We start from the raw sequence: 25,127 nt of genomic DNA, 5'->3' as shown, positions 1-25,127 counted from the left end.
GAGCAGGACTGGTTACAGGTTTGCAGGCCCCCGTGTTCAGAAATTGCTAACTATTAGGAATTTCAAGATGTCAACAGTAGAGAATTAAACTAAATAAAAAACTAAAGTAAAATAATACAGTAAACCCCCGACCCTTCAGAGCATGGGGCCCTGGCGAGTGCAGGGGGGTCACATTCCCACGAAGCTGGCTCTGCACACAAGTCTGGCATAGCACAGATGCACGGCGCCGCTGGGAGCAAAGCCCCTTAACCTGCTGAAACAAGATGTTTCCTCTGGAAAATCCCCCCTGCTGAGGATTCAACCCATGGGCAGGGCGGATGGTGGCACACGCTGTCTGGAGTCCCAGAAAGGCCTGTCTCTGCAGTCACCTGTTTCACAATCCATTTGCTTCACACACCCATTTCACAACCCCATGGCCACAGCCAGGCTGGGAAGCGTGTCCCAAACTCCAAACCTGCTGGGACCATGAGAGTCTCCCAGTTCCTGATGCCCCCACTGGCCTGGCACCCCCTCTCCACTGTCCTCTACATGCCCAGCCCACATCTCCCCAGAGAGGAGGCCCAACCCTTTGGGCTCAAGTCGCCTCCAAACCCTCTCCCTTTATATTCTTCCCAGGTCTCGTCTCTCTCTGAAATTATCACCTGGACTCATCTTTTTACACATGTGATGTCAGCCTCACCTGTGAGCCTCAGTATGGCTGGGGCTGCACCTGTGGGTGGTTGGTAACTACAGGTGGAATGAGATGCCACCTCCTTAGGGAGGGCTTCCTTGATCTCACCCTAACTCTGGCCTTTGGCCTGTCATTCATCACCATGTCTGAAATGACCTCCTGACCTCATTGAGCTATGAGTTTGCACGTGTGTGTGTGTCTTTAGTCCCTTTGTCCCCCACAATGTCACACGAGGTCAGGGAGTTTGTTTTCTTCCCAGCCCTGTGCCCAGTACCCAGCACAGAGCTTCACACTGAATAGGAGCAGAATGTTTGTTGAATGAGTGAACAAAACCTTTTTTTTTTTTTTGCCTCTGACTTGTGGCCTTCTTCCCAGGAACTCGGGCCTGCCCAATCGTAGTGCCCCCTCCCCACTCCCACTCCCAGCAGTGAGCCCTTCCTCCTCAGCTCATTAACACCTTGGCTCTGCCCACTTCTCCTGGGTAGAATCGGGGAGTTGTGAACCTTCTCTGCCTGTGCCTGACAGTGGGCTCTGCCCTTCATGCCCAAATTGCCAGCATCACAGTCCCTGGCACATCTAGGGTTATCAGATTTCGCAAAGAAAAATACAAGCTATCCAGTTAAATTGAGATATACTTATACTAAACATTATTCATAGTTTATCTGAAATTCAAACTGAACCGGGTGTCCTGCATTTAATTCTCGCAGTCCTGGGCACACACGAAGCCTCCTATGAGTGCTGGCAGTCCAGCCTATGCTCCTTCCAAAGCAATTCTCCTTTCCTACTGCCCCGTCAGGGGCCCTGTCTGTGCTGGAATCATCATTCTCTTCATCTGCAAAATGGAAAATAAAATGATAGTGGTTCCTCCCTCCCAGGGTTGCCAAGATGATTAAATAACATAACAACTAAGATGTATCCGGTCCCCTCTCCTCTACTTGCAAGGCATCGATCCCTTCATTCCTCGCTATCACACCACGTGAAGGTGCCATGAAGCCACCCCATTTTGCAGAAGAGGAAACTGAGGTTGGAGAGGTGAAAGCACTCAGCCGAGGTCACACAGCTATGTCCCACTCATCTTTGGGTGACCCTCAGGTTCGGACCCTGAGGTCTGAACACTGCATTAAGCTCTCCAGACAGAATCAACTTTGGAACTAGCACCAGAGACCACTAAGTCAATCCCAGGTGACACCATCAGCACTCAATAAACGGTAGCCACTGCCGGTGTCGCAGACGGATGAATGGGAGGTCAAGCGTTGTGGGTAGGTTTGGTTTCTTTAAGCCACTGAATTAACTGGTTATCTTTGCCTGCTGGCAGTGCAGCCTCCATTGTGTAAACGCCATCTCACTTCCAAGACAATCAAGGTGTGACTTCTCCCAGCCAGACTAGCCAGGTCTCCCGAGACTTCCCGGAGGGCAGGGGCTGCGTCTGGCGTGGCTGAATTCTCCGGCTCAGGGTTGCAGCTCAGCCAGAGTTTGTTGATTGAATGAATGAAGAAATGGCTGAAAGCAGGGGTGGTAATGATGACCTCCTTCACCCTAGGAAGTGAATGGGACCCAGGTCATCTCCAGGCCCACTCAGTATTTGCAGTGGTACCCCAAGGGACGCTTGGGGACCCCTCAGCTTTTCTCTTAAGTTGCAGGGGCCAAACTGCAGCAATATCTTCCCGATAAAAGACACGCTGGTGGTATTGCCCCTTCTTCAAGGCGGGGGCTGAGGGCGCCCAGTTCACAGCAGGGTGCCATCTGGGGTAGACCCTGGGTATTGCCCCACTCCTGGGCCGGGGCCTGGGTCCTGACCTAGTGCTGGCTATGGCTCCAAGAGTGAGCTTCTCCTCCCAAACAGAAGACGGTCAGTGCCTCTGAACCTCCCCCTGGGCTGGGCACGCTTGGACTCCTCCAAAGAGCCTGGACCAGCCTGAGCCACATCCCTGGGCTTGACTTCTCCAGAACAAGCCTCCTGGTCTTTCTGGGGGAGCTCTGGCAGCACCACGGTGCCTATGCAGGGAGAGCGGGAACCCACGACCTGCACCGGCTTTCCCTGAGTTCTTCAGGATGAATTCGCTCTGGTCTAGGTAAGTTCTCCCCGGAGGCCACCTTCACTTCCCAAATTCCAGCTTTTCCTTCTCTATCCAAACTGTTACAAACACCGTAACAATAATTTTTAAAAGCTTTTTTTTTTCTCTGAACACACACTAAGTCCCTGCTAATTACTGAAACTCCAGGCGTTACAAGAATATGTGGGTATTTAAAGAATCAGGACTATGTGGGAGAGGGGGAGGCAGCTACCCCAGGGTCCTGGGTTGGAACACAGGCTCCACCACTGTGTGAATTTCAACAAGCGACTTCCTTGACAATCTTCCCGCTCTGTAAAATGGGGAGAGTAATATTCGGCCACACTGAGTCGGTGTCAGGTTGAGTTAATATTTGGAGAGTTTCTGGCACAGGTAGGTGCTCCTTAAGTGCCTGTTAAAAAAGTGAAGCTTTGAGAAAGTGTCTAAAAGGCGACACACTAAATTCTTAAGAGGCTGGAGGTGGGCCAGGGAGGGGAGGTCTCTTATGTAATATTTTAATATCTTTTTAAACCAGAAGGATGTGTTCTTGTAGCACTCCTGTAATTAAAACTTAATGAAATAAAAGTACAACCCTCCCGCTCATACCCCTTTTGAACTCCGGAGCCGCGCCCCCCAGCCGGTGGCCCCTCGGGCAGCAGACAATGGGTGTGGATTCGCCCCAGGTCCCGCCGGCTGGGGCGGCGACAATATACCAGTCCCCGACAGCTATTTACATGACAAGGGCTTCCGGGCGTGTCTACGCGAGTTCCCGTCTTTCCTGGTCGTCCTCCCTGGGTTCGGGTGAAAGCGCTTGGGGGTTCAGTGGGCCATGATCCCCGAGCTGCTGGAGAACTGAAGGCGGACAGTCTCCTGCGAAATCAGGCAATGGGTGATCTATCTTGGGGGCTTCCTCCCCCTTTCTCCAATTTCTCTTCCCTGAGCCCCCAGGGACCTTGTGCTCCTCACAAGATAGGCTAGCCCCAAGAGCCTGGGTCAAGGACCCCCGGGACGGGGGCGAGGGGAGGGCGCACCAGCAACCCGCCCGGGTGCGGCTGGCACCGAGTTCGGCTCCCCCGCCCCGGGCGTGCGCCGGGCAGGCGGTCCAAGCTGACCGCCGTTGGGGAGACGGCACAGCGCCCCTCCTCCGTTGCGCGGGTGCCGGGTCTACGTGGGCCGCCTAGCTCTGGCCCTTTAAGAGCCCGCCCCGTTTCCAGTCACCCCGCCCCCCGGCTCGGGGAGGGGGTGCGGGGGAACCTCGGCGGGGATTGGCGCAGCGCGCGCCCCCTCCCCGGCCCCCGCGCGGTGGGAACCGGCAGCCCCGTCTAGCGCTGACGTCAGACCGTCTGCCTGCCTCCGACCGCGGTCTCGGAGCGAAACCCGATCTCCTTGGACTTGAATGAGGAGGAGGCGGCGGCGGCGGCGGCGGCGGCGGAGGCGCTCGGCTGGGGAAAGCTAGCGGCAGAGGCTCAGCCCCGGCGGCAGCGCGCGCCCCGCTGCCAGCCCATTTTCCGGACGCCACCCGCGGGCACTGCCGACGCCCCCGGGGCTGCCGAGGGGCGGCCGGGGGGGCGCAGAGGAGCGCGGTCCCGCGCACTGAGCCCCGCGGCGCCCCGGGAACTTGGCGGCGACCCGAGCCCGGCGAGCCGGGGCGCGCCTCCCCCGCCGCGCGCCTCCTGCATGCGGGGCCCCAGCTCCGGGCGCCGGCCGGAGCCCCCCCCGGCCGCCCCCGCGCCCCCCGCGCCCCGCGCCGCCCCGCCGCGCCGTCCATGCACCGCTTGATGGGGGTCAACAGCACCGCCGCCGCCGCCGCCGGGCAGCCCAATGTCTCCTGCACGTGCAACTGCAAACGCTCTTTGTTCCAGAGCATGGAGATCAGTGAGTGACCCCACGCCCCCCTCCCCGGAGACTCCGTCGGGCTCGGACCCTATGTCGGGGCACAGCTGCGGGCGGTGGTCCGGGCCCTGCGCGCCCCCTCGGACCGAACGCCTTGCGCCCGGCAGCGCCCGCCGCGCCCCGGGCGCGCCCTCCCGGCTCGCGGCAGCTGGCGGCCGGCCCGGCTTTGTCCCGCGGCGCTGCGATCCTGGCACGGCCCCCGCTGTCCGCGCCCCGCCCGCCCGGACTCGGACCCGGGGCTCAGCGGCGGCGCACGGCGCGGGAGGGCTGGGGCGGGCGGATCCGTGAAGTTTCCATTTTATTTCCCTAAGGGCAGTCGCGATGGAGCAATTAGGCCGGCTCTTTATCAACTTTGGGCGGGGGTGGAGGGGCGTGTGAGACACTGTCTGGTCTGCGAGGTGTCTGGGGCTCCGGGCGTGTGTCTGGAGTGTTCGCGGCGCTGTGTCTCGGGCTCTGAGTGGATGTCCGTGCGTCTGTGGAGTGTGCGTGGCTGCGTGGCTCTGTCTGGGTCTTCGGCGTCTCTCGGGGTGTCTGGGGGTCTGAGTCGCGGTCTTGCCCAAGAGTGCGTGTCACCGAGTCTTCCTGCCTCTCTCTCTATGTTTTTCCCGTGTCCGCGCCGGGGTGCCTTTCTTGAGCGTGTGAGTCTTTCTGCGGGTCTGGTCTGGTTGGGCCGGATCTGGGGACCGTGTGTGTCCAGGTGTCTGAATCCAGGGCTCAGCGCTGGCGCGTCTGGCCCAGCGTGGATCTTGAATGTGTGTGTGTCATTGTGCCAGTGTCTGTGTCCCCGACGCACCTATAAATAGCCTCTGTCTGGACAGCTTGGTTCAGTCTGGCTGAGACCATGGTTACAAAGGAGTCAAAGTTTGGGGCTGTTTGTGTTTGGGACTGCCTGGCCCTAAAAGGGGTCAGTGGACCAACGGTGGGGAGTGGGGTTTTGAACCTTGTGGCTAACGCAGCCGCCTGGGCACCCAAAAGTTCAGATAAGTAAGTCTCTACCTCCTGCACGCACAGCCCACCTAGGTGGACATTTGGTTGAGTGGAGAATTGAACCACTAGCTGCCGGGTTCTGGCTTCTAGCTTCTAGCCTACACCTTGTCCCCCAGCCCACCTTTTCGGGGACCTTTTGCTTCCCTGAGCTTTAGTTTCCCCATCCCCACCCTGAAGAAGCACGCCAGGGGAAGGGGCACACAGCCCTTCCCTGCCGGGGCCAGGCTGCCCCTAGCTGGGGCCCGGAGCTGAGAAGCAGCCGCCGTGGAATGAAGGCAGTGTCTGGGCGGCACATAAGCAAGTGTCCGCAGGCGGCTGCCAGTTTGTGGCCCCTGAGCCTATACAGTGAGCTTCAAGTGGTAAAAATAACCAGGCTGGCCGGGCTTTGGTGGTGGGTCCTTCCATTCATCCACCTCTCCACACTCCCTCCCAACCTGGAATGGAAAGCTCTCCCCCTACCCCACCCTAGCTGGCCTGTGCCAGACCAGCGAGGTGCCAGGAGGACCTGCCCAGAGCCAGCGTTTGCGGAACCGACTTGCCTTCCCAGAGGCCCTTTGTGAACTCAGGAGGCTAATGAAATGCACGAGGATGTTATTAAAATACGTTCGCACACGTTTGGAGAGTCTTGCCTTAGATGGATTGCTGCTTCAGTGCCCTCGTTGCCTCACTTTTTGCCTTTCGCTCTGTAAAGCTGCCTTGAGGACCTCCTGCTCGAGGGGCACACATCCTTGTGTCACCCTTATTCCAAGGGCTGGGCACAGTGCATCATTTTGCTCTTGTCTCTCTTTATGGTTCAGGACTTAAAGAAAAAAAAAAAAAAAGCATTGTTCTTATTTCTGTCCTTTCTTAAGCTCATCAGTCCATAATGTTTTTGACCTGACATCAAGGCCTGTTGTTAAATGCCTTGTCACCGCCCTCTGCACTTTGCCCCACCGCCCCCAGCAGCCTTTGAGTGATTGGGACCCTTGGGGTTAATACCTGGAACCCTAGCCTGTTCCAGCTGGCCCCTGGGTGCCCCAGTTAGTCCTGTGTTCTGTGTATACACAGCCCCCTACTTATTGGAAGAAAGCTGCAGGGCACGGAGGGAACCAACCAGTCTTTAAAATGCAGGTATACTGTAACAGTTTGTTTTCATCAGATTTCCCCGAGAGACTAGGGTGAGGAAGTGGTAAGGCCTGGTGTCTCCTGGAGTTTCTTTACACCAAAAGATAGGAAGGAAGGAGGGAAGGAAAAAAGAAAGGAAAGAAGCTAGTACTTGGTTTTTCTTTTAACTAGTAGTGGCTGCTGTTTTTCATCTAGTACATGCTGGGAGTTGTTTGCAACTAGAACTTGATGGATGGTTTGGAGTTGGGCTTTGAGGCAGTGTCCACGTGGCTCCTATCCTGTAAGATACCTTCTTTTGGCAGAAGGAAATTGACCTTGCTAGGTCCTTAAGCCACGATGGGCCTCACTGTCTTCATCTGAAGAATGAGACCGTGGTGGATGAAATCTAGAATTCTATAGTCTTTCGAGATAAGGTCTTTCCCCTGCTGAGCCTGGCTGGAGGTCTCCAGGCTAGACCGGGCTTCCCACCCACTGCCGGTTCCCCTGTGTGGTCTTCAGCTACCCCAAATTTCAGACCTGAGAGGAGCCTACGCAAGCTCGGGGTTCACATCCCTAGCTTATAGATGAGGAAAGTCCACCGTGGAACGTTTTGCCCAAGGTCCAAAACCCACACCAGCCCCAGGCCACGGTGGTTTCTCTTGAACTGCACACCCACGCCTCTTGAATTTGGAACTTGGGCCCCAAAGCAGGTCCTCCTTGAAATTGGGGGCTGGGGGAAATTGTCAGAGCCCCTTTGTACCCCAGGAGCGGTGTCTGCTCTCAGGATGCTGAATGGAGTGGGCTTGACTGTAACAGGACACTCCTGGGGCCCCATTTTTTCTGAGAGTCGAGGGATGAGGCTGCTGTCTGATGGGAATTCAGTGTTCCCAAAACATACCCATGGGAAAACCCTTTCTTTTAAAAAGCCAAGGGTCCTGGGATTAAAAGCAGGCAGCACGAGTGACAGCCTCGCAGATGACAGCCTGGAGCTTGACGCGGCTACTTTTGAGGAAAGGACTCCTGGCACCTGGTTTTCCTGGCAACCTCATCTACCTCATTTCAGTTCTGCTGCGTCTCAGAGATTACCCCCGGTCTTTCTCCTCTGGCTATTGCCTCAAACTTCTGGGGCCCAGATGGATGCTAAGTTAGCTCTCGGGAAAGACCGAACCTGGGGCCATCCGGCGTCTGCTCACGCGGGAGGCGTTTCCTGAGGGTCCTGGGAGGTGCCCCTGCCTTGGGCCCATCTCTGGTGGTATCTACGGTGGCAGCTGTCTTTTTAACATCACCCACTGGCCAGAGTCACCGAGCCTCTGATTCTTCTTCTCCAACCTGTTCCAAACAAATATGAGAAAATATCAGAAACTCACAGGACACCCAGGTTTCCCTGGGCTTGCCTGGCACATGCTATTTGACACTTGCTTGAATCAAGTGAGGGTGTAGAGACAGTGCCTTGGCACTGTGACATTCTGAGCACGGTAATTCTTTGTTGGGAGGCAGGAAAGGCCGTCTTGTGCTCTGTAAGGTGTTAGTAGCACCCCTGGCCTACACCCACTAGATACCAGCACCCCTCTCCCAGGTTTGACAGCCAGAAATGTCTTCAGACATGGTCCAATGCCCCTTACTGAGACCACTGTTTAGTCAGTTAGTGGTTTCTCCTAAGGGGCTTGAGGGCCAGAGGGCAGCATCTGCGTTGCCAGGAGACCCTTAATTCCCGCCAGACATCCGTCCCTGTGAAGGCCTGTGGCCACTCCGCAGCCACTCATCCACTCAGCTTTTACTGAGTGCCTGTTGTGTGCCATGACGGAAAGATAGGGGCTTCCTCTTGAGATGAAGTTTTCCCGTTTTCATCTTGGATTTACGTTTCTAAGGAGAGACCCTGGCGTTAGTGAAAGCTGATGTTTTGGATTGGGGTTAAAATATAGATGTCTAACACCAGCTGTTCTCCCCTGTGGGCCTGCTAAACCCTGAGACTTTTCACCCAGAGGTTTTCTGACTGTCTGGGTTTTAGGTTGTGGTGCAATAAGGGAGTTATTAAGGGAGCTGAGTTCTGTGACCCGAATCTTAGGTCAGACAGTTGGCCGCAGCTTCCCAGGAGGTCTGGGTTAAGCCAGCTACACTGCCCAGTGTGACCCAGGGTCGAGGTGAGTTTAGCGTTTGTCAAAGCACAAAATAACTAATTGTTCCTGTACAAACACACACGCGCCTGTGAGTGGGTGCTTGCATGCGCACACGTGCAGACACACACACGTGCGCACACACATTCATACATAGGCACACACAGCTTCTACCCCATCTGTCTTTCCTGCCCTCTTCTCTTTGGGTTGGGAATGGTTAAAACTTCTGGGCATGTAAGAAGAAAAGGAGGAAGAGTGCACGTTCTCCCCTGTAAGAGGTGCGAAGGTACGCACTCTCTCCGTAAAAGAAGGAAGGTGGACCCATGTGTGCCGCTGCCCAGGAGAAGGGAGGCCGTTGGGAGGTCTGTGGAGGTTGGAAGTGTCTACAGCAGAGTTGTAGACAGGAGCCCCAAGGCAGCCTCCATGCTGCGAGATGCACCCGCCACCAAATTGCCCCAGAGCCACGGGGTCAGGTGTGCCCACATGCCTGCCCCCACCATCTCCACTCCCATCTTGGACCAGGGCCAGGGGGTTTAAATGTTTATAGTCCGGTCAATAGTTTAAAAGCCAGAAAATGTTTGGAGGAGGGTGCTGGTGGCAGGGTCCAAACCTGAGGATCGGTGTGGCCTTCTCTCTTCAGGTGTTAGCATCCAGAGACCAAGTTTGCAGGCACCCTGGTGTCTGGGATCCTGCCCAAAGAGAAGGAACTCTTACACGGTGAATTTCGGAGGCTGTGCTGCTGCCAGCCTCGGGTTCTGTACGGTGCACATGCTGAGAGAAGGAGATTGAAGCCTAGGGCCCATTTTTTGCTTTTTACAAAGTGTTGCGTAACACACGCATGGTCGGGGCACGTGCGGGAGCTGTGCGGGAGGCGGACCTGCTCTTCATGCACCCTCTGGAGTGACAAGAATGGTACCATGCTGTGCCCGGGGCTCCCGAAGCTGGGGGAGCGTGGTTCAGGGAAGCAAACTCAGTTGTCTTTGGGGTGGGCTCCACGGAACCAGGGGCAAGAGTCCAGTTTAAAGGCACTGTGGCCGCTGCTCAGCCCACCATTGCCACATGGGCCCTGAGTGGCCAGATCTTTCCATTCCAGGGCAGCCGAATGGTTAAATGTTGACATAAAACTCCTGGGTTTTAAGTGCTGGCAGTTCCTTTTGTCTCCCCTGTCACCAAGAAGCCCCACAGAACCTGCTGGCAGACCCCATCTGTTCCATCAAGTGACCCGCCCTGCTGTGGGTGGGTTAGGCGTGAGACCGAGGGCCAGAGGGATGGAGGCGTCAAAACTTGCTGGCTGCGTCCCCTTTGTGTCCCCCTTCACTGTCACCTGATGGTTCTGTAAAGTGGGGTGATAATAGCCGCTGTGCTGAGGGTGCCGAGAGATTCTGGCTGTGTGTGGCCTGGTGTCTGGAGCAGCTGTGTGTTCGTAGAGGTGAGCGATGATGGTGGGGCGGATTGGACTTGATGGTCCATTCTGCCTGGTTCCCTAGCGGTCACTCTCTAACAGAGTGCCTAGTGATGAGAAGGCCTTCACCAGAAAAAGGTTGCCCATCCTCGGACTGGCTGGGAAGGTTGGAATCCACAGGCCCATCTGGGGCCCATGGCTTTGAATATGGAGGTAATTGACTATCTGTGTCATACTCCTTGTCCTTGCCAGGCCCACCGCAGACCTGGCTGGCAACGACCCCAGCATGCCCGTTGCTGGCCCAGGAGGCCCCAGACGGTCTCTTTGGGTCTGCCAGCAGGGTTCCCTTAATCCACTGCCAGGCTTGGTGGACAGAGGCTGGAAGAGGGGGTACAAGGCAAGGCATAAAACTGGGGCCGTGAGGTCAACACCGCCCTGACGTCCAGATGCCCCACTGGCTCCAATTCCTAAGACAGCCTAACCTGGGAGCAGAAAGCCCAGAAGCTTCTGATGGTTTGGGGCTCCCCTTTTTGAGAATCAATTGAAATTTTTAACAGGTGAGCGTATGTGGGGGCAAACCATTAAAAGAAAGGCCCTGATGTCCCCCACCCCCATCAACAGGTGCAGCAGGGGCAGGGCCAGGGAGGGGCCGGTCTTCAGTTTCACTTCTGCTCCACGCACTCCTTCCTGCCTTCTCCCCAGGGTGGGCTGCACCCCTCTGTGAAGCTGTGACAGTGCCGAGTACTGACAGTCAACCTCATTTTCCCATTGGATGACACTACAAAGCCAAACCTTGACACCTCAGGGGTCTCGTCAGGGTCTTGTCAGGCAGGCACTGGCAGAACTGTTTGTCACCAAACCGGGAAAAATCCCAGAATGACTTACCAGCCAGGGCAGGAGCTTCAGCACCCTGGGGTGGGCCTGGAAGAGCTTGGGGCGTCCCCAGACTATCCGAGAGCCACAGAATGGCTTCTCTTTTCTGTTCCTGGGTTACTGATGGATTTTTTTTGCTTCTGCTCTTTCTCCTAGTTGAATGTGAAGAGATTATTATGTGCCAGGTATTAGTGACGCATTTTTCTCAGTGTTCAAAACAACCCTGAGAGAGCTATTGCACCAATTTGCAGATACAAAAATGGGATCAGAGTGTGTAAGATACTTTCTCGAGGTCACACAGCCAGGAACTGATGCTCCATTGGGATTCAAACGCAAGCTCCCTGACCTTGCAGTCCACACTCCCAGGCTTTCTTTTCCACCACACCGACCTCCTGAGCCCCAGGGCTTTCTTTGCAAGATTGGCCATTGCAGTGGTATTTTAGACTCCCAAGACTGCAAGCCCATATTGGACCATTTGTTAGGGAAGAACACATACGAATTGGCCACCTCTCAGAGCAATTGGGTCCATTCTACTCTGGCAAGACACGGCTGACATTCATTGGAAATGTCTCCCCAAAACACACGTGCCTTGTCAGGCTGCATGAGGAGCTGGTGTCTCTGTCTCCAGCTCTCTGTGCATCTCTGACATACCAACACCAACAGATGTCGTGGCAGGGTTTGGGGAGTAGCTGGGGAATGTTCCCAGGGAATCAAATGTAGACTTGATAGGGGACATCACTAGACACAGCCTCCGCAGGGGCTCAGCGTTCAGCACCATTTGCCATGCACCTCTGACCTCCTGTGCTGTTCCCAGGGCCGCAGAACGTCAGGGAACGACACAGACAAATTCCTGCCCTCTGCGAGCTGCCGCTCTTGTAGGCAGACAGGTGAAAAAACACGAGTCATTTCAGAAGGGAAGCTGAGAGGCCATACTCAGACACACCTTCAGGGGCTCGCCTAGGGAGACCCCCAGCCTGGTGTCCTGTTTGGGGCCCAGGAGCACCCTGGCCTTCCTCATGTCACATTTGTCATGGCAGTAATCGAATCTTTGTGTCATTAGCTGTGCCATGTCTGCTTTCCCTCCAGGCACCAAGCACCGAGGGGTTGTTGTTGGTTGTGTCCCCAAACCTGGTAGGAGTCTCATGTGCGTTGGATGAAGGGAGGAAGTGGGCAGGTGAACTTTCAAGAGATTCCGAATTCTTGTGGTCAAGATACAGGTTTTGAAGACCTTCATTCTGGGGGTGAGCGTGGTATCCTCCTGAGTCTCCAGTTGACCCTCTGTGAAGTGGAAGGAAGAATGACATCTGTTCTATGGGGTTGTCAAGACCGTTACCTGAAAAGCACCTCTGGCACAAAATGTGATTTTGAATGCTCCAAAGTTTCCACTATTTGGGACACTATTTGTGCCCGAGTTTCATACCTGCCTTCTCTTCTAGAGCTAAGGGGCAGGTACAGAAGTCAATGCAGACCCACCTCCCCTGCACCTGCTCCAGTTGCCCTGGGTGGTCAGGGTTTCACAGTGATGGCTTTAGTCCTACAAAGGCCATCAAATGGCAAAAATGCATTGCCAGGGCTTGCTGCAGGCCCCCAGAAGGAGAATTCCTAGGGTGATTCTTCTTGGCACACACTTGCTGCAGACTGGGAGTGTTTGGGGGTTATTGTCCTCACGGAGGAAGGTGGAATTTGCTCAGAGGTGATGTTGAGATGCCACATGTTGAACTGAGCTAAGCAGCTATTGTGACTCAACTTTGGTGGTATCAGGTGGTGATCAGCTATTCCTAATGCTCCAGCACATTCTAATATGTACCTGTTGTTAATGGGAATGGGGATAGGAAGAAAGGTGGCTTGGAATCAGTGCCTGCCATAAACTAATAAGGATGTCAGAAAGATTCGAAGTATAGTCTGATTTTCTTCTTCTTCTTCTTTTTTTTTTTTTTTGATGTCTTCTTTTTTCTTTTCTTTTCTTTTTTTCTGAAATGGGGTCTTGCTCTGTCACCCAGGCTGGAGTGCAGTGGTGCGATCTCAGCTCACTGCAACCTCTACCTCCCGGGTTCAAGTGGTTCTCCTGCCTCAGTCTCCCAAGTAACTGGGACTACAGGCATGAGTCATCACACCTGGCCAATTTTTTGTATTTTTAGTAGAGACAGGGTTTTGCCATGTTGGCCAGGCTGGTCTCAAACTCCTGACCTCGGGTGATCTGCCCGCCTCGGCCTCCCAAAGTGCTGAGATTACAGGTGTGAGCCACCATGCCCGGCCCCTTTTTTTGATGTCTTTTAACTAAAATCATTTGTTATTGTTTCAGTGGGCTTGGGAAATGGCTCTACTGGCAGAAAAGAGAATTTTAATTATTGGTAACAAGTTGAAAATTCCCAGAGGCTCCGGGATCTGGATGGTGGATAAAGATTGATTGTGACCTCCATGAACCAACTCTTCACCATCAGCAAGAAACACCTCCCCATCCTCCTTAGCAGTGGTGCTAGCCTCCCCTCGGGCTGGACGGCCACAGCTAGAACCACCTAGCAGTCACGCAGGTTCGAGATGTCACTTTGCCTTTTAAGTCTTAAGAAGCTGTCCTATATCATTTGCCCCCACTATAGGCTTTTGGGGTTTCAGAGGAGGTGGCTGTGCCAAGTGCTTATTTGTGTTGATACAAGTTGCACGATCTTGGCACCAAATAGATCAATAAACATTTTGACAGTTGGTGGAAGTGGAGTTATTGTGTGCCTCAGTTTCCCTGTTCCCTTGAACATGTTCTGTAAAGCATGGGCCTGTGGAGGGGTCTGTCAGTAGCAGCTGTCAGCCTCTATTGTCATTGACAGGTTGTCATGGATTCCCAGTATGCAGGTCGCATCAGCATCAGGAGTGGAAGAGTCTCTGCTGGTCCTTAAGGTCTCCAGGAGGGGCCAGTTCCATCACTGGCTTTGGTAGCATGAAAGTGACAAATCTAGCCATGAATTTGCCTGAGTGTCAGTGGTTAAGAATATAAAAAGGTGTGTTTTTATATTTAGAGCCACATATCTTCAAGTGTGTACAATATACATTTGTATTTTATGTATGATATATGTAAAACATGGACTGTCGAAACATGTGAGTTCCAACCGCTGAGGCCGGGAGGCTTCTCTGAGGTCCCTTGTTGGAGTCCACCATGGGCATCCCACCTCCCACAGTTGTGTCACTGGGTGAGCTCAGGTGAGCCTGACCTTCTCCCAGCTTTGCCCTGAGTTCCCCCAGGCAGGTGAAATCAGATTTTCCAAGCTGTGTCCTCAGCAGCAAGAGAGTGGGAAGCTGAATCAGTTTTTCAGAAATTTTGAGCAATGCAAACTGCTCTTTCCCCCAGGAGGTTTTCAGCACCAGTGGTCTCAGTTGCCTAGTTACCCCTCTGCTCATCTAGACCAAATCCCGAGAGACTGCCGTGCACCCCACATGCCTTGCTTGGCCTGTGGGGCAGTCCTGGCACCTTGTAGTTGCGCAGGGAGAGAGACTGTGGAGGGGTCCTGGGGCTCTTTAACATAGCTCAGCCCCTTTCTAGATGTGGAGTCTTTGGTCAGCTCCTTACTCTCCCTGATCTTGGCTGCCTCATTTATAAACTAGGATTTATGATTACTGCACGGAGGTGATTAAATAAATTGTCTTTTAAGCACCTATCACAGGGCTAATTCCTAATAGATGCTCAATAAATGGCCACGAGGGTGTTGGTGCTGATGGTAAGTAGGGATTGGCGGTAAGCGGAACGGCTGACCGAGAGTGTGAGCTGGGCGGAGCTCAGGTTGGCTCCCTCTTGCATCAAGCTGCCCACTAGGCTTGCACATCCTTGATGTGGGCAACACCCACAGACTGCACAAGCTGTCCCATAATCTTGTTGTCAGATGCCCAGACAACAAGATTCGGTTTGAGCCCTGTGGGGTGATTCATCCCAGAGACCATACTTCCTTTAGGGAGGCTCAGAATTTGCATGGGGCCACAGCAAACACCCTTCTTCATTCCCCTGAGTTATACAGCAGGTAACAGAGCTTCGATCTGAAACACCTCGTGGATGTCAGTTGAGAGATGGCGTGAGAGTTTGGTTGTGGTCAGTGATGTGCTTCAGACTCCCAGAGAAGGGAGAATCTCGATGTCCTCTTATGGCTGCTACATTTAAGGAATAAAAGATAAAAGTTAATACAGAGACTTGCCAAGTCTGTGCGTGTGTGTATCTATATGTACATGCTGACTTCTTAGGATTTCTGCAAGGTCCGGAACAGCTTTCCAGAAGAAGGTGGAAAGTGAAGCCGGGGAGCTTTGCATAGGTCTGGGAACCCTGCGGGAACTTGGTGCCCGCCCCGCCAGTTCCGTAGATTCCCCTCACCGGGCTGAGCTGATGTCTGTAGCTGGCCAGGGCTCTAACTGCCTTCCTAAAAACAATTTAGTCGGTAATAATTCTATAAACCTCTGAATCAACTTTGCGCAAACACCCTGAGTAATTTCTTTGTTCTTTTCTTTCTACTTTGTAATTGGTGTCTGTAAAAGCCAAAGGTTTGGTCTTGCGGAAGGTGTGATTCATTTATTGGTGTCTGTGCCTCCTCATTATTGAGTCATTCCAGATGCCATCATGGTGAGCCAGGGCTGATTCATATGGGGCTGAGCTTAGAAGCCAATAGGGTCACGGCCATAGGAGGAAACTGGTTTTCTAATCTATTTATGATATGGGAGAAAGAGGCAGGTGTATTGAGATGATGGAGAGGGTGTCAATTACATGGGTGAATATAACCAATGAAATAACACCACCAGCCTTTAAACACCACTCCATTTGCTGCTGTTGATCTTTAGGATAGATCGCAGCTCAATGCACTCCTATCTCGGGTGTATCTCTCCCTGTGTTTATGGATCTTGATCTCTGAGCAGGCTGACACGGGAGGGATGCCCCCGCCCCAGACCTGGAGGGACGTTTCAAGTCATAAGCCACAGATGCAGAGAATGTTGCCTCTTTAAAAAATGTATCAGCTGGACCTACCATGAAACAAATGTTTAAATGTTTAGGCTCACGTGTAAGGGAGCCTCTGCCCCATTCCCCACTCATTTCTCTAACAATCACAATTATTAGATGTTTGCGGTTGTTAGTTCTTTGCATTATTCTCCAAACTGTGTGAACTTACACATGGTGCCACTTATTTTGCCTAATTTTATTAGCTGCTTTGGCCCTAAATTGTCACTGTGCTCCCGTCTAGAGGGTAATCAGAGTTGCTTGCCACGTGGCCCAGAGGTGTAATTATGAGTCCAAATTCCAACTGTCCGTATAAATCTAGGCTCTGCCTGCAAGGGGAATATTTCTTCCTGCAGTACTTTCCTCTGGTTGGCTCCCCATCTGCATAGCTGCACTGCATCCTCCACTCTGCGTCGGGGAACAAGGGTCTGTCTCAGGTAGTTTTGAATCTCCAGCTCCTAGCTTAGGGCCAAGTGCAAAGCATGTCATTGGTGTCTGTCTAGCTGCTGGTTGGAAGGCTATGAGAAAGTTCACTGGAGGAGAAATTTGCCAGTAACCCTGTAGAATCCAGCCAGTATTTATTGGGCTGCCTAGTAGTATAGATGAGGGATGTTGAGTGCACGGCATTGGATCCAGCATCCCCACTTGCTGCCCATAACAGACACTGCACCCTCCATCCTTGCTGGGCTCAGATCCTCACCGAGGTGGTTCTCCCAATGTCTGCTCCCAGTCGGGGTTCAGAGAGGGCTTGAGTGACGACACCTGTTGGCCATCGGGTTGTGGATGATCCTTATGGGGAAAACTGGAAGTTGTGCAGGCAAATGGCTGACTGAAAGACTAGTGGGGCTGCAGAAATCCTTGTGCATGCAGCCACCAGGACCAACTCCCATCTGCTCCTCCTTGTCACCCTGTGTGAGTCCCAAGGCAGTTCCTTCCTTGAGTTCTAAGGACGTTCCCCATCTGTGGATGGCTCAGCCCCACACTTCAGCTACCATGCAGCGGGACCTCCCACACTTCAGTGAAGCAGCATCCAAGGGTGACTCCAAGAGCAAGGCTCCCCGAAGAGCATGACTGCCCAGATTAAGCATTACTCCTTGGTTCCTTGACAATATGTCATTTTTCTTTTTTAAAAATCAGGGGTGTAAACGGAAATGTGCACAGAGGCCTCCATTTTCTCTTGCCAGCCTCTCTCCACAAAAGTCTTGAGCTCTGCTCTGAGCACTTCGCAGCATTCCCTTTCACTCTAGTGAGAATGAGCTCTGGATCCTTTTCCCAGAATAGACTCAGCGGAGTTGAGGGTGGGGTTCAGGAACAAAGACAAGAAAGGGGAGAATCTGGGAGGCAGACAGTATTTAGGGAATGAACCTAACACCCAACAGCTTTGTCTCCTTGATTGTTTTTCTGGGTTCTTGCCTGTGACATCGTGGCTTTTTGAACCCTAGCGATTCCTACTGACAGTGGCAGGTGCTCACTGAGCACTTGGCACACCCTGTCTCATTAATCCTCATGGCAACCCCATCGCGTGGAGGAGGCGGAGCTAAGTACCTGCCAGGGATTGCCCAGCACAGCGCAGAGCAGGATTTGAACTTGGGCTGCAGTGTCTTGGCCTGGGGTGGGAGGGAGAGTCACAGAGAAGCAGGACTATTGGCCAGCCCATGCTCGAAGGGGAGAGTTCTAGACACAAGGTTTTCCTGGCATTCCTGGAGCCCCAGGGGCGCCCAGGCTCATACCTCATTCTTCCTGAAGCCTGTGCCTCATTCGTCTAGGCAGGGACGAGCCCACCTTCCCCTGAGCCTCAGAACCGCCTGTCACTTGGTTTAAGGGATGGGCTGATTGGGGGTCTCTGCTCCTTCCTCCTCTCCTCCCATCCTCCACACACTTCCCTCCTTGGAAGGGTGCCAGCAGCGATCCCTGGGGCTCAGAGCAGGAGGGAGCAGAAATTGTCAGTAACAGGTTGCAGCTGAAGGGAGAAAGTGGTCCCTGTGACCAGTGGGGTGCTTGGGCAGGATCTGAGCTCCCCAGGAGGGGTAAGGAGAGAGTCCAGAGAACATCTGGACTGGAGGGACCCTCTCTAGCCTTCTTCAAAATGCAGTGGTTCTCAGTCCTGGCCACACATTAACACCACCTGAGGGGCTGTGGCGGCACCCCAGACCCACTACTTCTGGGATGAGGCCGGGCCATCTGGGTTTCCTAAAACTCTCCAGGTAATTCCAGGGTGTGGCAGAGTTAAGCCCGCTAAGCTGCCCTCAGCCCCAAGCTTGCAGATGGGTAAGTTGAGGTCTGGTGAGGGGAAGGAGGAAACTCAGGCCACTTTTCAGCCACAAAATCCTTCTGGTGCTAATCAGAGGAGTACTGCTACACCAGGCACAGGGGCTCACGCCTGTAATTCTAGTACTTTGGGAGACGGGTTTTCACCATGTTGGCCAGGCTGGTCTCGAACTTCTGACCTCAAGTGATCTTCCCGCTTCAGCCTCCCAAAGATTACAGGTGTGAGCCACTGCACCCAGCCAGGCCTGCAGTTTTAAGCGGAGCAGACGGATTGTGAAAGGCCCAAGCTGGGCTGGGGGTCCGATTCTCTAGAGGTGAAATGCCAGGTGCCTCAGTGGGGAAAACATTTTGTAACCTGAATCTGGGCCCATAACGGGTACCAGAGACCTGGGCGTCTGTCCCAGCCCCAGCCCCAGCCAGGGGGCCCAGGGTGGTGGCAGAGCCTTGGAGACTGGACAGACTCCAGCAGCTCTGGGGCTGGGTTGGCCCATCAGCCGCTGATGCCAGCCCTGCTGGGCTCCAGCCCAGAGCCACCGCCTGCCCTCCTCACCTGGCCTGCATTCCTTTGCAGGGAACGAGGATGTGGGTGACCCCAGACAGGTATGAATCATGTCTTGGGGAGGTGGTTACTCAGAGGCGCCGAACGCCAAGGCTGCCTTCCTCCCAGACAGCGTGGACCTTAGTGTGGAGCTTTGTGTCCTGGGCTTGGGGCATGGCTGCTGAGGTGGGTGTTTGAAGGGCCTCATTGGAGTGAGATGGGCTGACAGGCAGTGGTCCCTCTCCCCTTGACTCTAGCATGCTCTGAAGAAGAAGAAGAAAAGAGCAGTGTGGCTGTGGCACCGGGATGCCAGGTCACAGTCACGGCAGCCTCACTTACCAGCTTTGTGGCTCTCAGGCCTGTTTTTCATCTAGAGATAGAAGTGCTGGGAAGCAGTCCTGACTTCCTCCTGTTGTGAGGGCAACGTGGACCCCCCTCCCCTTATTTCCTGAGTGCCTACCGTGTGCCAGGCACAGTGCCACATGCAACCCTGCGAGAGCTACTAGATCTGTTTTACAGATAAGGAGACTGAGGCTCAGAGGGCAGAAGTCAATTGCCCAAGAGTGCATGACTCGTAATTGGCTCCGCTGGATGTCCAGCCCATTGCACCCACCTGTGTCCCAGCCACCCCCCATGTCAGTTCCAAGAAATCTATAAACCCAAAGCAAACGGTAGCGCATGAGAAAATTGGAGATGGCACGTGGATGGGCATTTAAAATTTAGTAGTTCCGTACTCACGTGAATGTATGTTAGGAAAAATATAACAAGCACATTGTCGATTTCATGAGTATTATTGCTTAATATCGGGTTAAGTAATAAGTAAACCAATTGAATATTTTATTTCAGTTGAAAAGAAAAATACTGAAGAATTTTAATTCCTTTAATGGGGTACTTGAGTATGGCAAAAATCGGGAAGGCTGAGAGTGTCATTTGGGAGCTGTCTCCCAAACCCCTCGTGGGTCTTTAATCAGCAGTTACAGATCCGCAGCTCCTCCTGCAGGATGGAAGCACTTTGCTCTTTGGCCTTTTGAGGTCACCCAGCTATTTGAAGGTCAGGGTCAACTTGATTCTAATGAGATCAAGGTCACAGGGTCATGTTGCCCTCAGGAAAGTGGGAGATGGAGTTCTGTGGTCCAGGCTGTGGCCCTGCTGCAGGGCTGGGAGGTGGAGAGGTGTGGACAGAGAAGGACCTCCAGTCCTCACCTGCAAAGGAAGCTCAGAGATGCTCCCAGCTGGTGATGGGGCTCCAGCCTGAATCTCAGCCTGCTGCTGATGATGGAGAAGCCAGCACTTCACTGAGTACTTCTTTGGTGCCCCGTCACCACCCAACACTTCCTCACAAGGCTTGCAGAAGAGCCTGCTGAGACTCAGAGTGTCTGTATCCTGCCCCAGGTCGCAGCTGTGTGGCATCCTGATTTCTGTGCATTTTAACCAAGATCTCGATGTTCTCTTTTTGTAATGGAAAAAAAAATCTCCTTAATTTAATTGTTCTATGATGTCTGAAATGGGTGGATATTCTGCAGAATAGGTCTGTGATTTATTATTTAGCCTCCTCATGTACATTTTTAGCTCTGGGGAGAGGGAAAGACAATTGGAAGCAAGTGAAGAAAAGGGCTCAGGTGTGTCCCAGCCCCAGGCCTTGCAGTTACACCTGCCATCTGCTGGCCCCCACCGTCTGCTGGCCCCCACCTTCAACTTTTACCGCTAGGAAAAGTCCCGGGGCTGGGAGGTGTTGGGGAGTTTCTGCCGCCTGTCTGGCTTGCGGTTTGGCAGACCTTCTGGACGCAGGTCTCGGATCCTGGGCTTGGGTCTCATCCTACAAGAACTAGGGGGAAAGGTCGAGGAGGCAGCTCCTGAGCCCACTGGCTCTGACTTGTGTGGGGCAGGGAGGGCACCTGGCACTCTGGGCCTGGTCTCTCTGCTCATCTGTGGGCCTGCCTCCTACCTGACTACCTGTCTAGGAATTTTTATTGCAGCCCGCAGAGGTACTGCAGGTCGGCTGGAATGTGAGATCCTGGCCCTGGGAGGCGTGGGGTAGGCGGGCTTCAGACACAGCTCCTGGCTGCTGGGCAGGAACGCCGAGCGAGGTGGCCACCCCCGGCCTGCTCACAACATAAGCGTGAACATCGTGGTTTTGCCACTTCGGGACTTGTCTGGGTTTTGCCATGTTTCCTTATGCCCTGATTCTGCCAGGTTAATTCTGATTAGGTTTCGGTTTGACCACTGCCTGGGACACCTTGACCCACAGCAGGGATTGAGATATAAACAGTTGATGATGATGAGTTGTGAAATATGGAAAATAGTCCTATTACCAGCAGCACTTAGGCAGCCCCCCTGCTCCCTGAGACATTGCTGAGTGCTGTCCTGTAGAACAGAACCCTCCCACTTAGCCTGGCCTGGATCTCTGCCTTTTCTCTCCACAATGAAGAGTATCCAGGCAAGAGGAGGTGGATGGAGGTTCCTCAGGCTCCAGGTGACCATGGCTTCCAGAAGCCGCCCTGCCTGTGGCACCCGGCTGGCATGGGGTGGGACAGCCACTTGGCCTCCTCTGCATCTGGCAGCCTCAGCCCTCGAGGAATTGAATCCTCCTGGGGCCAAAAGTGGCTGTGCTCGTGACCCGCCAGCTGCAGGCCAGGTACAGACCTGGGCCCTTGGAAGGAGCAGTGGCCTGGTAGGGAGGGGTTTCAGGGGGACCGGGCTCAGGAGTACTGGGCACCCTGGTCATGAGGTGGGAGCTTCGCTCCCCTGTCTGGGCCGCCCTGTGAGTTCCTGCCACCAGCCCTGACAGCCCATTGCTCACCTGCCCCCATGACTCTTCCCACACCTGGTGGGCTGTGCCTTGGTGCTTGCAGCTGCCCAAGTCCAGGGAGGCCACACACCGTCCACAGGGAGTGAGTGGTCAGCACATAAGAGTGTCCTCGGGGTTGCATCTCCTCTATGAGCATCTGTAAAATGGGGATTGTAATAAGCACCCACTACACATGGGGCATGGTAAGAATTAAATGAGACAGTTTGTGGCAAGGGCTCAGCTCAGTCCTGGGTGCTTTGTAAATGCTCGAGAAACGCAGCCTGTTCTGTTAGTAAGACGTAGCCAGTATTGGGGGAGTGGTGGATCCGTAAGCCCTGGGACCTACCCGTGAAAAGGGAGAAGAGGGTGGTGGGATGTGAAAAGTTGGGAGGCTCATCGGGGTAGGAGATGTGAGAATGAGGCCTGCAGTGTGAGTAGGAGTTCTGCCCAGGGGGAGGTTTCAGGAAGCAGCCCCTCCCAGGCACACCCAGGGTTCTGTTCCCCATCTCTGCAGATGGAGGTAGTTGTTCAAGACCACACAGCGGGGGTGGCTTTGGAACGAGGGCTGCGGGCACCAGTGAGGTGGGTCTGAGCTCCTCTGTGAGCATGAAATGGACACAGTCTGGAATGGGAGATGGTGCACCCAGCCTTAGCTCGCAGCTTCTTCCTCTGAGAGGGGTGAGAGTGAGCGTGAGGGTCCTGCCTCCCCTGTCCTATTCCCACCTTTGCTGTGACCTGTGTAACCCTCAACAGCAGAGTAATGATTTTCTTCGGGGGAAAACGTTCTCCCTACCCCATCCCTGAGGAAGCAGGAAAGGAGTTTTGGGGAGTAGGAGCTGGCATCAGCTCAGGGGAGAGGAGCGGTGCCGGTGGTGCCTGTCCCTGGGGCTGCTGTAGCCTGGACACCTTCGCCCTCCTAGACCGGCCCAGAGACTGTGATTCGACTCTCAGTCAGTCTGGGGCCTTGACTGGTCCTCGTTCTGTTCCTCCTCCTTCAGAGCCTGCACAAGAACCCCTAGCACAGCCCCCTTTGCTGGAGGGACTTGGAAGAGTTGGGGAGAAGGTGGCTCCCCTCATGCCATGTTAATAGGAGGGGACACCAGAAGGCTGGGTGGCATTTGCCATTTTGCACAATTAGGAACCTCACTAATGGGTAATTTTACTCAATATTTCACACCATTCATGAACTCATCTGACACATTTATTGAGCACCTACTGTGTGGTGGGCCTAGTGTTTTGGACGCACACAGCTGTGAAAAAGACAGGCCAGCTCTAGCGTGGCAGACAGGAAATCGGCCAGAAAACCAATGACTGTAGAATAGCTTTTCAGAAGTCCCGTAGGAAAAGACTGAGGGGCCGGTAGGGACAAGGAGGAGGCACCAGGACCAGCTTTCTCTAACCCCACTTCTCTGGTAGTCTTGTAAGCGGGATCCCCAGGCCTCGGGGTATAGAGGCATCAGCATTTATCAAGTGCAGTAGTTTTTCCCTCGGATGTGAGCTGAAATGGGGCGAGTGCAGGAACCTGCATGCTCACACATTTTCTCCCAGGAGGTGCAAGTTCCAGAACCCCCGGCCCCTGGATCCTCACCAACTGGTGGGTGAGCAGTAGACGGCCAGGTTCCACCCCAGACTTCCGGCAGGTGGGGGTGGGCCGGGCTTGTCACTTACAAAACTCAGAAGAAGCCAGATCTTCATCCCCACTGAGTGTTTCCCAGGACAGAGCCCAAGCAGGAGAAGCGCAGGCTGGGGTGTGCGCCTGCTCTCCAGGCCCCTGCCACCTGTTTGCGCATGACCCTCTACACCCGACATAGCAATGGAGACCCCGCCTCCTGCTACAGTTAATTAATCCTTCTTTTTTGCTTCACAATAAAAATAGCATGGCTCTTCTGATTGTAAAAAGTGATATACACTCCTTATTTAACGAAAAATTCAAAGAATTTGATAAATGACAGGCGAAAAGTCAAAATGCCTGCAATTCCAGCACATGGAGGTAAGTTTCTTCTCTGGGGGATATTCTCAGGAGCATTTGCATGTGTAGCGCTGATGCAGGGCGGGTGGCAGTTGTGGGGATGGGTGCAGGCACTGGGCCTGGCCCCACTGGGTGGTCTGTGCCCCAAGCCACTGCCCAGCGTCTCTTCCCTAGGAGGTGAGGTCAGAGGTTTGCATGGGAACCTCTCTGGACTCCCTGGCAGCCCAGCTGGCAAAGGCAGGGAGGGTTCCACATGGAGGCCCCCGGGCTGAAAGCCAGGCAGGTGGGAGGGTTAGATCTGGCTGGCTGTGCCTTCACCTAAGAGCCTCGTCCTTCTTATCCATTAAATGGGGTGACACTGACAGTTCCTACCTCGCGGAGCTGAGGTGAGGAGTGCATCGGGTGTTGGGAGAAGCTCAGCAAACGCCCCGCACACAGTAAGTGCCCCATGGACCTCAGCTGCTGCCGGGCGATGCAGCCACTGGCCCCTGGGACCCACGTCAGCCCGAGCAGCGCCGCGTCTGCGTCCCTCCAATATATAGAGCTGCTGAATCAGACTTTGATTCACAATCAAAGGTTTCTGTGGTCAAACACGTCTGAAAGGCCACAGCCTCTCGTTTTACAACAGGTCCCTGAGACCCAGAGAGGATGAGTAGGAGGCAGGAGCATCTACCCATGGTCTTGGGAGGCAGATGCAGGGCAGCCCCTGGGTCCCCTTGTCCCCCGAACCGGGAATGTACTCGAAGCTTCTAAGCTGATCATCCTGAGAAACAGCTATTTATGTGGGCACAGTTGTGAGGACTCTCCTTGAACTAGTTCCTTTAGCAATGGGCAGAGAGGATTCCCTGAGTTTCATTTGGAGACTGTCCCATCTTGGCACTGACCTAGGTCCGATTCCTGGTGCTGGGTCCGATGCTGGACTCCCCAGGAGGAACGGGGCGGCGTCTGGTGCCACAGAGGTGGACCAGGCCAGAGTCACCCCTCACCTCGCCCCACTCCCCAGCCGACCTTTCTGCCTGGGAAGGCCAGGCCTCTGTCCTGGTCACACAATACCCCCTTCTCACGTTCAGACTGGCGGTCTAGACACTCATGCTCCCTTTGTTCCGAAGGGTCAGGGGTTGGGGGAGGGCCCCAGAAAGTGGGATTTGGGCCGAGACAGAAGAGAGGGGGTGGGTAGTGGGTGAGAGAAAACTGGCTTCAAAGGAGGCGGCCAGTTCTCCCTCCGCCTGCCCAGCGAGTGACCAAACCTACCAACAAAACGTGCACCAATTTCTAATGATAGAGGCAGCTCCCAAACAGAAACGCGTTTTGAAACCCAATCAAGCTGACGCCCACTCGGGCCCATGCGCCCAGAGCTGTTTAGCTGACACCGTCTAAATAAAACCCCACAGCCTGTGCCAATAAGTCTGGGGCGGGCTGCCAGCGGGGATCGAAGGCCCGGAGGCAGCGCTCAGCCAGGTCTGAGCCAAAGAAACCCCTGGGGAAAGACGCAGCATTCCCACCCCCACCCACTCAGGGCGTGCTCACCAGG

General features: G+C 54.2%; 1 protein-coding gene and 1 long non-coding RNA gene across 4 annotated transcripts in view; one reads left to right on the top strand and one right to left on the bottom strand.

The window, feature by feature from the left end:
* Positions 1 to 1,284: 1,284 nt before the first annotated feature.
* On the bottom strand, positions 1,285 to 3,861 carry LOC129021874 (uncharacterized). The gene is made up of 2 exons (XR_008496164.1): positions 3,456 to 3,861; positions 1,285 to 3,133 (listed from the first exon to the last, which is right to left on the bottom strand). It is a non-coding gene; the product is annotated as an uncharacterized LOC129021874 (long non-coding RNA).
* PMEPA1 (prostate transmembrane protein, androgen induced 1) overlaps positions 2,595 to 25,127 on the top strand; it is a 63,340-nt gene continuing 40,807 nt past the window's right edge. Inside the window, exon 1 of one of the 3 annotated variants that reach the window (XM_063659383.1) lies at positions 2,595 to 2,742. Coding sequence is in view for 2 of the 3 variants with exons in the window: in XM_054467838.2 (XP_054323813.1) it covers positions 4,488 to 4,596 (109 nt within the window). In the remaining variant the exon portion in view is untranslated. Of the gene's footprint in view, positions 2,743 to 3,435; positions 3,611 to 4,053; positions 4,597 to 25,127 lie in introns of those variants that run through there. The other 2 variants (XM_063659382.1, XM_054467838.2) reach the window with 2 other exon arrangements.

The sequence above is a fragment of the Pongo pygmaeus genome, chromosome 21, assembly GCF_028885625.2.
Source record: "Pongo pygmaeus isolate AG05252 chromosome 21, NHGRI_mPonPyg2-v2.0_pri, whole genome shotgun sequence".
Classification (NCBI taxonomy): Eukaryota; Metazoa; Chordata; class Mammalia; order Primates; family Hominidae; genus Pongo; species Pongo pygmaeus.
This window is presented reverse-complemented; position numbering and strand designations above follow the sequence as displayed.